The sequence below is a fragment of the Varroa destructor genome, unplaced genomic scaffold (genome assembly GCF_002443255.2).
Source record: "Varroa destructor unplaced genomic scaffold, Vdes_3.0 BEIS01000001.1, whole genome shotgun sequence".
Lineage (NCBI taxonomy): Eukaryota > Metazoa > Arthropoda > Arachnida > Mesostigmata > Varroidae > Varroa > Varroa destructor.
Genome location: NW_019211454.1, coordinates 1,704,052 through 1,717,833, shown reverse-complemented (window position 1 = coordinate 1,717,833; position 13,782 = coordinate 1,704,052). Strand labels below are relative to the sequence as shown.

The following is a 13,782-nucleotide window of genomic DNA, read 5'->3' as shown; positions in this document are numbered from 1 at the left end:
CCAAAGTAACTCTTAAAGAAAAAGGAACGGCTTGAGCAACATGGCAGACAATGCTTTGCTATATCTAGAAAACACACGAGAAGATCATACTCTTATCCAGGAAGTTAGCGTGTCCGCGAAGGTGGAGAACTCGACCTGGGGGACCCCGACTGGATAATCTGGTGGCACAAGCGACTCCATCCTATCGGCCCTTGATATTGCTAAGTGAAGATCTGGGCTGATTTGAACTTTACGTTAAGAAAAAATTGAGAATTGGTCAGTATCAGTTTCGGCAGGGCTAAAGATCGGATTATGTAGATATATTACTCTTGAAAAAATATTTTCAATTTATATTTGAATGGCACTCTAAAATAGCCTACGTCGATCAAGTAGCTTATGAGTATTCGTTAATATCCGAAAAAGCGCACTGCTTAGCAAAAACATGATAACGCGGAAATGGCCCAAACTGTAAAATAATATTTCTGCAGGGGAAGTTGTTCCCGTTATCCGCGACTTGAAAGGATACGAGGTGTATAACTGTTGTAAATGGATGTGAGGTGCGTAACGAGACAGAACTGCTGTGAATACGGCCAAAATACGAACTGCTTAAATATTGGAAATTCATGAACATCGTGTCCCTATCTGCACAAGAAAGATATAAAATCTGAAAGAAAGTAATATGGGTTAATTTAAATAAATTGTTTTTATTTATTATATTATAATATATCATTATAAATTATGCTTTTATTTAATTACAAATGCCGAGGTACTAAAAGAGCGATTTCTCAAAGGAAAACGCTCGAATTTGAAAGTATGCTACTTTTACCTTTGCAACTATATCAGCGTAGGCTCAGCACCTACCTTTATTTGAAGTACTGCGTCAACCAAGGCTATATTTAATTGCTCAACTGATTCTCATAGTTTACTTTGGAAAGTATGCTTGTCTGCTTGGTAGCCTCTATTTATTACTAACTGCTCATGGTGCCAGCGACTGCAATCACCGTAACCGTCTTTGAGATGGGCTTGACTGCATTCTAATCTATGACAGTGGGGACCACACGCTTTGGTGAATAGGCGTAAGCTCGTTGACCAAAGTTGGTAGTCAGCTTGTGGCGTACGCACAACTATGAGGGCCTACAAACCCAAACGTCAGAACTTCTTCCGTCAACTGATAACCTATACATAATAGTCGTCGGCCTAGTTTATGCTCCTTTGAGCCTTTGATGTAGTATTGTATTGAGCAATTGGCTTTCGGTAAAGCTGGACCAGAGCGACCGGGCTCTCCTGCGTGAGAAAAGAAAATAGATTTAAGACACCTTTTTAAAGCAACGCAAGACGCCAAAATCCGCCAACATCTACCATTTCAATAGTAGATGTTATTGCTTTCCGTTCAGTAGAAACGAGAATCTCGATCTCGACTAACATGCAAAGTGTTAGTTAGTAATTTGGGTGTCTATATGTAACGTATTTGTTGCAAAGGCCATAGGTTATATCTAAAACGAGTGAAAAGTGGGCATCATATGTGTTTAACGGCTGTACCGGACAAATAACTCCGAGCATCTATAAATGTATGTGTGATTTTTCTCCTTTTAGAAGTACCATTACTAGTTAAGTATCAGATACATGCACAATAATTTTGTTAATTTTCATACGTCTGTTTACTCTGAAGTGCGTAGTTTCTACGGTCCTTTCCTTCTTATGCCCCTTCAAAATGTATAATAATCATGTGTACTAAACGTGTGTGGTACTGATGATCAACAATGCGCGATTATTTCTGGACTAAACAGTTATGAACTTTAATCCTGCTCAGACTTTGAAACCTCCTCAGCTTCTTTTGATACACGCTCAGGTTGCCTCGCGAATTTTTCTCCTTGTTTCGGGATAGAACATTTACCTTCTTTCAAGGTATACTCGGATTGCTTCCCTGCATCTACAGAAAAACCCACAAAATTTTCACTGCATTTCGTAGTGTTTTGGGGGGTTGTCATCAAATTTGCACATTTTCCATTCCGGTTGGTAGTCAACTTTGATAGACTCGGAGATTGCCCTATCGGTATTTCAGTTAATCTTTTTGAATTATTAGATCTACTAGGTGTTTCGGCAAATGTTGTTAGGCCTTCAGATTTCATGTTCTTTTTTTCGCTGCTCTTAGCAAAATTTTGAGGTTTTATGCTTGTGATTTCAGGTTTTCTTGATGAAACCCGAGACTTCATGGCCGAGTGTGCAGCTCTTCTTGCAAAGTTCCGAGATTTAATAAAAAGGTTTCCCGGCCTTCTTATAAAATCTCGAGATTTTGCGGACGGGCTTGAGGCCCTAGTAAAATCCTGCAATTTTAAGCTTGCGGACTTTTTTGCGAAGCTTTGAGATTTTATTACGGAGTTTTTTACTGCTTTCGAAAGATATTGCACTTTCCCTACACGAATATCCGTTTTTTTTATTGCAGCTGGGGATTTTTCATTTTGAGCTTCAGGTTTTCCGATTCGAGCCGTCAATTTCCGTGCTACCCCAAATTTCACAGGGCTTGGTGACTTTTTTATGGATCTTTCAGATTGTTTTGAGCGTCTTCGAATTTTTTTAAAGCTTTGTAATTTTCTAGCTGGTTTGGAGAATCTGCTAGGTCTGTCCGTTAATTCCGCAAAGTTCTGCGATTTTCTGGGAGCTGGTTGAACTTGTTTCTGAGGGCTGAGGGCTTTTCTGTGACTCTTTACTTTTCTACGATTCCCAGTTTTTGCTAGGCGGTCAGATGGTCCCATTGCCTTTGGGGACATCTCACTTGAGCTTTCCGATAATTTCGTAGAGTCACGCGATCTGTCACGCGATTTTTTTTTAAGTCTTTCAGATCGACTTGTGAGATTCGGCGATTGTTTCCTGAAGTGTTCAATTATGTTCATAAGATTCTGGGAATTTCCGTTGGACGTTATTGAACAAACTTGCTTTAAAGGTTTTGTAATAACGCTTTTCATCGATTGCACGGTGCTTTGAAGCCGTCTTTTAGGTCTTTGACACGGTTTTTCGAGCACTTTCGGTTGTTTTTTTGAACTTTCAGGTTTCTTTGTTAGCACTAGCAATTTTTTGCCATTTTCTGATACATTTACTAGACTCTGAGGTTCTTTTGAAAACAATCCAGGTTGTTTCGCATTGCTTATAGGATGTACCCCCAACGTTTCATGGCGTTTAGAAACCCCTTTAGAATGTTTCATGTGCTCGGGTTCTGGCGCAGCCATCTGAGACTTCCCCGTAAGGCTGTCCGTCAATTTAATGTGACCCTGGGACTTTCCAGTAGGGCTATCTATACTTTTAGTAGAGGTCTGGGATTTGCCTCTGGAGCTGTCCATAGATTTAGTAATGCCCTGAGACTTTGTGAAATTGTCCGCCAACTTAGAGAAAGTTTCGGACTTTAGTGTGGTACTCTTTAGTAATTTAGAAAATCTTTGGAGCTCAATAGCTGGACGCTGGGACTTACGTGCGAGGCTTTCCGATGGTTTCATAACTTCCTTTGTGGGGCTTTCTAATGGCTTCGTTGATTCCTTCGAGGGGCTTTTCAATGGTTTCGGGGGCTTTTCAAATTGTTTTATAGGACCTTTAGATCGTTTCATAGATTCATGATACATAGATATGACATTTTGGGGTTGATCCATTATATTGTCCTCAGCTTGTTTTATGCTCTCAGGCTTTATAGTGGTCGTTTCAACTGTCTCAGAAAGTTTTTTAAATGGTTTTATAGCCAAAACAGCTTTTTTTGAAGGGGCTTCTGGCATTTTTGTGAGGTCCATCAGTTGCACCGCGAGAGGTTCAGACACCTTCGTTGATTTTTCTGGTAGCGAGGCTTCGAACACTTTCGAAGAGCTTTCTGGCGGTTTGGAAAGTTTTTCGGGCTTTCTCATAATTTTTTGAGACTCTTTCGGTGTAGTTCCCGTAGGCTTCAAAGCTTTTTCGATGCGAGTTTCTTGAGGACAAATGACCTTCAACACCTGGAAATAATGAAAATCCATTCAAGTCGTGAGATGAACATGTATAGTTAAATTAAATAGATACACATTCCTCACACTGCAAACCCGACAAGAACAAAGGACAATATAGGGGAAAGTGAGTTAGGATGAAGTATTTGAGGGCCTACAAAATTTGGCGTACGGAATATACTGATCCGACTTTGGTATGGTGTAATCGTCCTGCTATCTGGCTATTATGTGACAGGCCCCGTTTGAATTACTACTAAAATAAAGTATCTCAATTCAGTCCAGTGAATTAAGGCATCACATGGTATGGGTTATGAGAGACTTACCCCGCATATATTTCGAAATCAGTTCACCACGACTTTTTGTTATTATTATTATTATTAATAATTACTATATTATTGATTGACTAATGAAGTTTACTGGTACTACCGCAGAACGAGTACGTGTCATCATATTCCTAAGATAGTTGCCATCGTAGCTTTTTCGGGCTTGTTGTCTTATATGAAGATTAACAACTTATAAACAACAAAAACTAAACTAAAATAATTGCAGCACTACGACATATTACCGAGTGATCGCACCTGTCAACCTAGCACTACTCATATCGTATACCGGATCATGTTTAGCCTTTGGAACAAGGATGGTCACGTTTCGTATTCTTAAATGTTCGAATCGTTTATAATGTGGTCTACTTAGTTTAAAATAGTTTAACTACTACTACAAAAAACACGAAGCGGGTCGGAACAGTTGCCCCGAATGCCTAGTCACGAGGTATCTCGACTTACCCCTTCCATAGGGTGTTTCAATTTACACCAGTACCAGCTTTTAAATACATCAATTTGGAAATGAACTACTTAGATCAATGAAAATATGCATATAACTCCAAACTTGAAGAATACGAAAATCGAATGAGATTGACTATACACAGAGGTCACGATATATTACTGGATGATAGATAGACAATGATGAAAAAATAACATGCGGTGAACGCATTTACGTAAACTTGAAGACAAGTCGGTGACTTTAATTTGGTCTTATTTTGTGACACTATAGACTTTCTGGCGTGTGCGGCATGGCTTGACGATCATTCATCCAGTATATAGCTTGAAAAGTATGCGTTTACGGTGTCTCAAGCAAAACCCGCCTTATATGAACCCATTTTTTCCCGCTTGTCCCTCATTTTCGTTAACAAAATCTAAAACAATGCAAATGAGCATTACATCAGTACGTAATACAATGCGTCGAAAGGAGATTGGAAAAACGGGATTATGTGAAAAATGGGGGGTTACTAAAAAAAACTTTTTTCTTTCCTTCATGCTGTTTTCTTTACCCAAATATTTCACCTACAACCAATAGCCTCTATGCTATGCTCTATGCTGTACCATGACTATATCTAATCTAGATATATACTAAGACGGGTTATAACAAATAGATTTAGATCTATGAATTGTTACGGCTTGACTAAATGCTCGTTAGAACAATAATATACTTGTATATACAACTATTCATATTTCATTCAAAATGTCATGGTCTGTGAGGGGCTTTCCGCAGGCTGCTATATAAATTCAGAGCCATTTCAATGGTCCAAATGAAAACGTTCCTGGATAGTTACCCTGGTGCATTCCTGGAGGGCATCGGATATGTTGGGCCGCTCAAGTGGCTTTTCATTGGCCAACGATATAGCCAGCTGCACATACTCACCAGGTGCAGCAGCTGCGAGCTGATCGGACAGGCGGTGAGCCATTGGAAGAACTGATGGTAGATATCCCGTCACCATGTGGAACATTAGAACACCAACGTACCAGGAGTCTATCTGCAGGCCCAGCCGAAAACGAACTTTATATTTATTAGTTAAAATACAGGTAGGATAGCAAGGAATCGAAGACCGTTATTTTTTTTTATTTTTCTATCCTTTTTCCTTAAATACCTAATTTAGCACAGAATTACACAGACTGCTACTATGACTATACGAAATTTAATGATGTGCCACATAGGCTGATCGGGAAAATTAGTACCGTTCGTGCAATACAGTCAACTGTTGCATTTAAAAAAAAATTGAAAACCGACCTTCTGATTGAAATAAGAAGCCTTCTGTAAAAAGGCTTTCATCTGTTTTTCGAGCGCTCCTAGATGCCCTCGACAAATGTCAGAGAAACATAAGCATTCCAAAGGTAAGCTAGAAGGAAGAAGAAGAATCCATATTCAATAAAAACTCTACGACAAAGAAAGCTCTATTATTAATTTTTCATATAAGAAATGTCGGCTTTCTCGTTTCTAACCAAAGTCCTTCGGCCTCTTTGCGCGGAAGTCCTTCTTAAGCCCAATCTATGATTTTATTTTAAAACTTTTCTAAGGCATTGATTAAAACTTTTAGTAAAGCATTAAATTATAAGAAAGGAAATATTTTTCATGTTGCAATGAAGACTTTTCAGGCTCTCGTAGTGATCTGCGTAATAATCTGTATCTCGGTAATATAAAACGCAAAAGAAAGAAGTTATGATGCCAGCCGACAAGATGAAGCCGAGCTCCACAAAAACTGAGCATACACTATATATAATTTGAAAATGTTCATGTACACGTGTGCCGAAAACCGTAAAATGACTTAAACAATTAAGTGCTACAAAAATAGTACTGATGCGTCGGAATACCTTATTATACCGTATAATATCATTACCAGTATATTAGCAGGGTATACTTTGGCGTATATTTCCGCGTACACTAAAAACGGTCTTTCACAAACCTGTATATTATCGTTAAATCTAATTCAACGCTTTGACAATAGCGGCCTATGTAACCGCTAGGACATCTTACTAAACCTTATTGATGGGCTCAATATGCTATTTTTCATTCCAACAGACGAGATGTGCCATCAGCTGGAAATGACTTATATGCAATGTCCTATGGCTGGAAAAGTAAGCCCATGTAAATCTTTATATATATATGATTAATCCATGAAAATAACCATTCTGCGGAGGACTGGAACTGAAACCCTATCCTCAGTAATGTAGTATTAATCAGCAAGCTTTACGCGGTATTGCCAGAGCTGTAGTCCGGAAGCAAAGGTCTATGGCGAAAATAGAATGGGGAGAAATAAGGTAATTTCAAAGCGAAACTACCTAATTGACTCCAGTTACGATGAAAGAGCTCAATCGGTTGTTAAGTAGTAAAAAAGGGAGACAAAGCTAAGAAACGCATTTGTTTATTGCAGGCTGAAGTCGAGGGAGAAATGCTACCGTCGCTGTGAATTGTACGCATGTTAATTAAATTATGAGCTTTATAAAAGAAATTTCGGCCCCTCAGCTCCTAAAATAACCAGTGCACGGTTAGAAGAATCGAAATAAGATATAGAAGATGTTATAAAAGAAGCTTAGGGACTACATAAAAAACGCATGCTAATACACACATATGCAAAAGCTGATGCCAAAATATAAACAGTCCGACTCAACGTCCAAGCCCGATAACAAAATCTGTTTAATACCTTTCCGCTAAGGTTCTCAGCGTACGTCGCCGGTCTGAAGCCACATGTTTCATTGTTTGGTTGTGAGCAGCATCTGCAAAGGCATTACTACATTGGAAAAAGTACCAAATGATAAACTTCTTATTTATCGCATTGTACGTATAGTAACCTCACGAGAGTGACAGACAAAAAATTTCAGGGAAACCACGAACCTAGATGTCTTTAATCAAAAAGCGTTTGTTCGAAGTCTGGTTATCGAAAAAGTCACTTCAAGCTACGGGCACTATGCACTATAGCCTCAACCGCTCAACGCTTGTTGCAAGCATTTCGCTATTACATGTACAAAAAGCTACGCAATAGAGAGACTAATATTACGACATTCTTGCACCTGCGCGACGTCTTGCGAACCACGATGGTACAACTAAATCCCGATAGGAGTGCGAAAAGCGATGGACGGCCCGTACCTAATTCACCTAAAATAGATGATAAATTTACTTGCATATTATCTAATAGATTCAAACACCTGACTCCGATCCGGAGCTATAATTACTGCTAGATCCCAATAAAGCTTGATCAGTCGTTTAAGTGGAAAGAAGACATGGTTAGTGACCTCAGGGTGTGGCTGGGCTCCTCTTGACGCAATGGACATAACACACAAACTCGAGGTTTGTGTCACATAAATGTGTAGATTATGCTTAATTTTCTTACCTTAAATTATGCTTACCTAATATCGGCTTAAGTAAAACTGTACTAGCCACGATATTTCGGTGTAAAATACCCCTCTCGTGTAGATGGAACAATGCGTTCAGTATCTGTCGGGTCACACCTATTGCATCCGGCACCTTCATCGCGCGAAACCGGCCGGAACGGACATACTGCAGAAAAGTTAAGTCGCTGACTTACTTATTTGTTTACGGTTTTGAGCCTCAACATTTGTGACTCACTCTCGACAGGCAGGTGTAGGCAAGTATTTAAACCATGCTTTTTCCTCTTTCTACAACAACGAGTGCTTGGTGTTCCTATTTGATCTAAGCATGCGCAATGTTATTTCTCAAAATTGGCCCATTTGCGTTTGTCGAACACAGTGTATTATTTCCAGCTAAGTTTCTAGGCCATCCAACGGCCTACTATTCAGCTAACTTGACATTACACATAGAACGTGTAACTTCGCACGCTTACATATATTGGAATTGGGATTTGTCGACATACGCAGAGTTGTGTAACTCTGCGTATCATTGGTATAAATTACGAAAAGCAAACCTTATCTGCTTATAATTGTTACATGGGACGGAGCCACCTAGTTATTTCGACACTAACTTAGCGGATGCGCCTGCTAGTTCCTAGATAAAGTTAGTGATTACGTATTAAAATGTACCGCCATGAGGTAAACACTGGCAATTAATGATTTTGAGAAAGAATACGGATACATACTCTTCACTATCTCTATATGTTTCCCAGCATGGTAACGTTCATTGTAAAATAATAATTCTTTTTTCCGCCATTATTATTTGCGCATAAGTTCAACACGTAACTATTAATCGATGTGTCTGCCAACGCTATTCTAGCTTTAATTGCAAATCTGAAACCCCAAACATCTAGTGAAGATGATCTTCGTAAGATCGCATATTATATATACCGCTATATTATATATATATATATCGCTAATTATCGCATTACCTCCTATTCGAGTATATTGGGAAGAAAAAAACCCGCATTCACTTAAAATAAGCTTATGTTGGCATTTTTTTGGCTCACTTTTATTATTTACTATTTACAAAGTGCATTTGAAAGCATTTACGAATTAAATTTAAGCTCTCAAGGACCTAACGACAAACATATTGTGATAAGATACTAGGAAAAATCTAGAGTATCTTAAAGAAAGCACCCAATTTGGAAGTTCTCCTCCGAAAAGATTTCCGAAAGGATTACTCCTTCCCAGCGATTTAAAGCATGAACCTTTGAAAATGACATACTTAGTGGCATAGCACTTAGGAACAGCTAAATCCAATGTTCACATAGTATGTCTATACATTTTTTCAGGACACCTATTTTGCCTGCTCGAAAAGCGCTAATAGTCCTACCAACCAAAACATCCACAAAAGTCTCATCAATATTGCCATTCATTAATTACGCTATCGTAATTAACATGCCTACAGCATCAATCATTTGTCAAGTAACATTTAATTAATCTATATTTACATTTTTATAGTTTGTAATGTCTTTCGTTAAACAAGATATTTATCTAAAAAGCCATACGTGACGATAAGCTGGTCAGCTGGTGGCGGGACCTAGGTAAATCTGAAGCTCCATTGCATAATTCAACTCCAAAGGTCTATTTCGGATGATAAGCTGAATCTACGGAACGTGAATTCCATTCTAGGTTCGAGAGAATGACCTCGTTTGTTCAAACGACGTCTCTTTTCAATTGAGTACGGATATGCGTGAAAAGACTTGAACGAGACGGTAAAAAAAAATGCAACCTGGTTATGAAAGATATACAATGTGCCTTCATAGATAAGGTTCGAATAGCAGAATTTTTTTTTTAAAGCCTGTAAGGCTTTCAACCCAAAATAAACGTTTCCCTTATCAGACAACGCAGGGATTTTGCAAATTACCTCAAAAGTACAGATTCACTGGTTTTCGGCGTGTGCTACTCTGGTGGTAAAGTCGAAACACCTCGTTACGAATGATCTTTATCAGATAATATTAAAACATAGAGCTAATATATTGAGAAGTGTGCCTGTTTTGAAACGGACACCCTAATTTGCATCAATTTCAGAGCAACAGAGAACGTTTACTTCCAATAGAGCATTAGGTTATTTAAAAAAAAAACGCGACTACTTATGTATAAAATTATAAGACTTAAGTAACACTGGCTCATTCCAGTTGATAATACTGTAACCTCGCTCAATTTTAAACAGAGCTCGTCCATAAAATTCTTATAAAATAGTGTCTATCAGCAAACATGTTTACCTTCGTAAGGGTGACCAATCGTTGGTGACTGCCGGTTTAAACAGAACTATGTGTTGAAGTTTATTGACGCGCTTCACGTTGACAAGAATGAAACATTATCTGCCATAGGAAGCTCTATTCGTGTTTCATTGGCTGTGTACAACGGTTAGAGCCACGGTGTCTAAAAATGAGCACCTGTCTTGCCATTCCACCCCAAAGGAACCTTATCGCGAAAGGATTTCACGTTACACTTCTATTATAAACGTCGCCCTTAAAGGTTCGCCAAGATAGACTGATCCTGATGTTGGGTTGCATTCCTTGAGAGCGGAAGCAACGTTCTGACTGTGTTTCGACTCTAACACAGAAAGCTGCCTTTTAATTGTGCAGTACCGAGCTACGATAAGACAGCGAAGTATTACTTCAACGATTCAAGATCAAGTCCGATTGTCTACTTAGTTACAGTGTCTAAACGAAGAGCGTTCCCGAGAACAAGCCAGAACCACACATCAGAAAGAAGTAACAAAGCGCAAATATAATTCGCTTTATCACCTAATGTAATCCAGCGATATACTATCATAACCTATGCACGTAGTAATTTACTGCTCTGGTAGAGGCGTTTAACTTGCCTGGTTTTGGCGACTCTGAGACTTCACTCTGGAAGAATCCATAAAAACTAATACGACGGATAACTGTTTTGCCATTTTGCTTTACGAAACAATGAACTTAACGACCATCAAGTTGCTAATATTTCTCTGTTATGATCACACATTTGCCGTGCTTGACCGGGCACGATGCAACTTCGCCTCCGTGTTTGAAGTCTGAATAACCTTTGTGGATTTTTCGATTTATTTTAATAAAAGAAAGAAGCGACAAAAGAAACTTATTTTTCTCTAACAGATATTGTAATGTACATTCCAAGCTTTATTTAATCATAAATCCCAAGACAGCTATATTCATGTTCAACTTGCATACAGTTACTCAGTATTTTAACGAAATTTAAACGCAATCGCTTTCGGTGTAACTAAACTAACTCAATGCTTACAAAAAAATACTAAACTCAGCCGATAATAGACGACTTCTTCCTAATTATGGCGTCATCATGAATGACACGAATAGGATAATTTACGCACCAGAAACATGACTTTTGATGGATCTGTCGTGGCTAGGGGCTAGGGCTTCCATAACTATACAAGTACCCCCACTAATTTTAGAAACCATTTGAAGCCATGGAGTTGGAAATAAGTGCTGAGCTTGAATAAGTATTCAATCTGTGATTGTGAGAAAACTGAATCTAATTAGTCATTATGGTCTGTTACGTTTATAACAAGCATCAAAAAAAGCGTCTCCGTATATCTCCCTTAGCTGTGTGATAGATAGGGTGCAAGATAACAATAGATGTGTGTGACAACAATAGATGGTAGTGAGGCGTACGAAAAGAGCCTACTCATCGAAAGGCTGCACACATGTAACGATGTTATATTTCGTATGTATTTTTGATGTTACCTGTGAAACGTCGAGACATTCAGCATATTCAAGCATGATAAAAAGGCTGGGCCCATCTTCAAACCAGCCACGTATTTTAATGATATTCTCATGGCAGAGCTTCTGTAGCAGATAGAGCTCTTCCTCCAGCCATGTACGCCGCTGCTCGGTTAATTTATTTTTATCGAGAATCTTTAGGGCCACCTGAAATAACCCAGTTGCTCAGGTCTTCAATCACCTCAATATACGAATAGTACCCATCTAAATGAATGGATAGCATTTAACCACTTATATAATGCCATTTATGATAGAGGCTGCCAATCACAGTTGCATACAATTATTCTCAATTAAACAGCTAAAGGAACACGGTGACCTGTTCTCCGGAACGGCGATTGGTGGCGAGGTGTACAGACCCAAATCGACTTTTCCCGATCGATTTGTGTAGAATAAAGTCATTCTGTGACCACTGCTGTCCACGTATTGCAAGTTCAGGCAACGCTGTTACAAGCCACATATGCAGAGAAGATAAAATCGGAACCTAAGTTTCTTAGACATAAATCTTCTCACCAACAATTCAGCCAAAAAATTTAGGATGCCAAATGATGTCGTTTGACCTTGTCCAAATTGATTGACTGCTTGGATGAAGCGCATTCTCCCTCCCTTCCTTCCTTCCTTTGCATAGCACTAACAACAACCATATAACATAACATTATGATGTCGTACTGAATAGACATATTACTCTCCGCATGGCTCGAAATGTGTTTACTCCGTTATCCGACTTCAGGACAACAGGCTGAAGGCTAACGCCAATAACTTTTTTGGTAGCTCTTTGTTGAGTCTCTGCATTTTCTTGGTTCGGTTGTAATTTTCTGTGTGAAACGATGGCATTCATCGCACGCCACAAAGGGTCAGAATGTGTTGTTTTGTCGAAAGGTCTTTTTTCGAGGTCGTAAAACTGCAGGTACGCACCAAATCGCAAATGTATCGGTGTGCTGATTCGTTGATGAAAAGCTACGCGGTCTTCACTTAAATGGTCGTCACATTGTTTCATCTGGACAGTTTGAATCTCTGCTAAAATAGGTAATTAGGGCGAGAGCACGAATAGATCGGTGGCTGACTCTGATAACCTATCCAGATAGCATTGTTTAGGAAAACAGCTAAGCAATATTGATTATACGCAAGGAATCTTTGCTTCTTTTATTGCTATATAGGTGCGCAACTGTGCTTATAGCTGGACTGTTCCTATCTGTCTGGTATAAAGTTCCGTACACGCTAATGAAGATGATATCTAATAGTTACTAGGGGTCGAGATAGAAGGGTTCAGTTGTCTCACACTTACAAAGTATGATGCCGTGCTGTTCAGGCTTATCTGTCACGGAGGAAACTCGAACTCGATGCATTGTGACACACAAGCCTCGTTCGACGACAATACTAGCCAATAACTTCATTATCTATATGAAACATCTAGTTTGACCTCGCGTAACTGATAACAGTTGAATCAATTCATATTTAATGCTCCTTTATCGTACTATATATGAGCGTTTTTACAACGTCCGAATAAGTGGTCAAACTGCAACAACTCCACCACTTTCGCTAGCTGATTTCTGCACATGTTCTTCGCCTATCTCCTTCCTCAAATACCAAGAAGCAATCCCTTCTAAAATGCTAGAACAATGGTGAGAATGAGTTGAGGCAATGTTATCGTTAAAAGAAGATACGTACTCGCCCACGTTTCTATAAGTTGTTTCAATGATTTTGGGAAGACAACGAGAAACTAGTCGTAGTAGCGTCAGTCAATGGTTGTAGAGCTTTTCACACGTCTTCGATGCGCTGTCGCCGAAAAAGTCGCTGGCGTGCATCTGCGCGGAATTGCAGCGATCCGTCGTCTACGAAGAACCTTCAAAGCGTAAACAACAGCGGAGCAACTCGCATAGGCTATCTACGTTCAGGGGACAC

The 13,782-nt window shown here is 39.1% G+C and overlaps 1 protein-coding gene across 3 annotated transcripts; it reads right to left on the bottom strand.

The window, feature by feature from the left end:
- Positions 1–726: 726 nt before the first annotated feature.
- Positions 727–13,306, bottom strand: LOC111243145 (uncharacterized). Of its 3 annotated transcripts, none has more exons than XM_022788268.2 (8): positions 13,166–13,306; positions 12,200–12,324; positions 11,848–12,030; positions 8,117–8,267; positions 7,781–7,865; positions 7,414–7,486; positions 5,548–5,748; positions 727–3,950 (listed from the first exon to the last, which is right to left on the bottom strand). In XM_022788268.2, the coding sequence occupies exons 1-8, from the start codon at positions 13,272–13,274 to the stop codon at positions 1,776–1,778; spliced, it is 3,102 nt and encodes a 1,033-aa protein (XP_022644003.1). In that variant the 5' UTR covers positions 13,275–13,306; the 3' UTR covers positions 727–1,775. The 3 variants fall into 3 exon arrangements, with proteins under 3 accessions (XP_022644003.1, XP_022644004.1, XP_022644008.1); XM_022788273.2 differs by having other exon boundaries at positions 3,627–3,950; positions 5,637–5,748; XM_022788269.2 differs by lacking the exon at positions 12,200–12,324 and having other exon boundaries at positions 13,166–13,300.
- Positions 13,307–13,782: the final 476 nt, after the last annotated feature.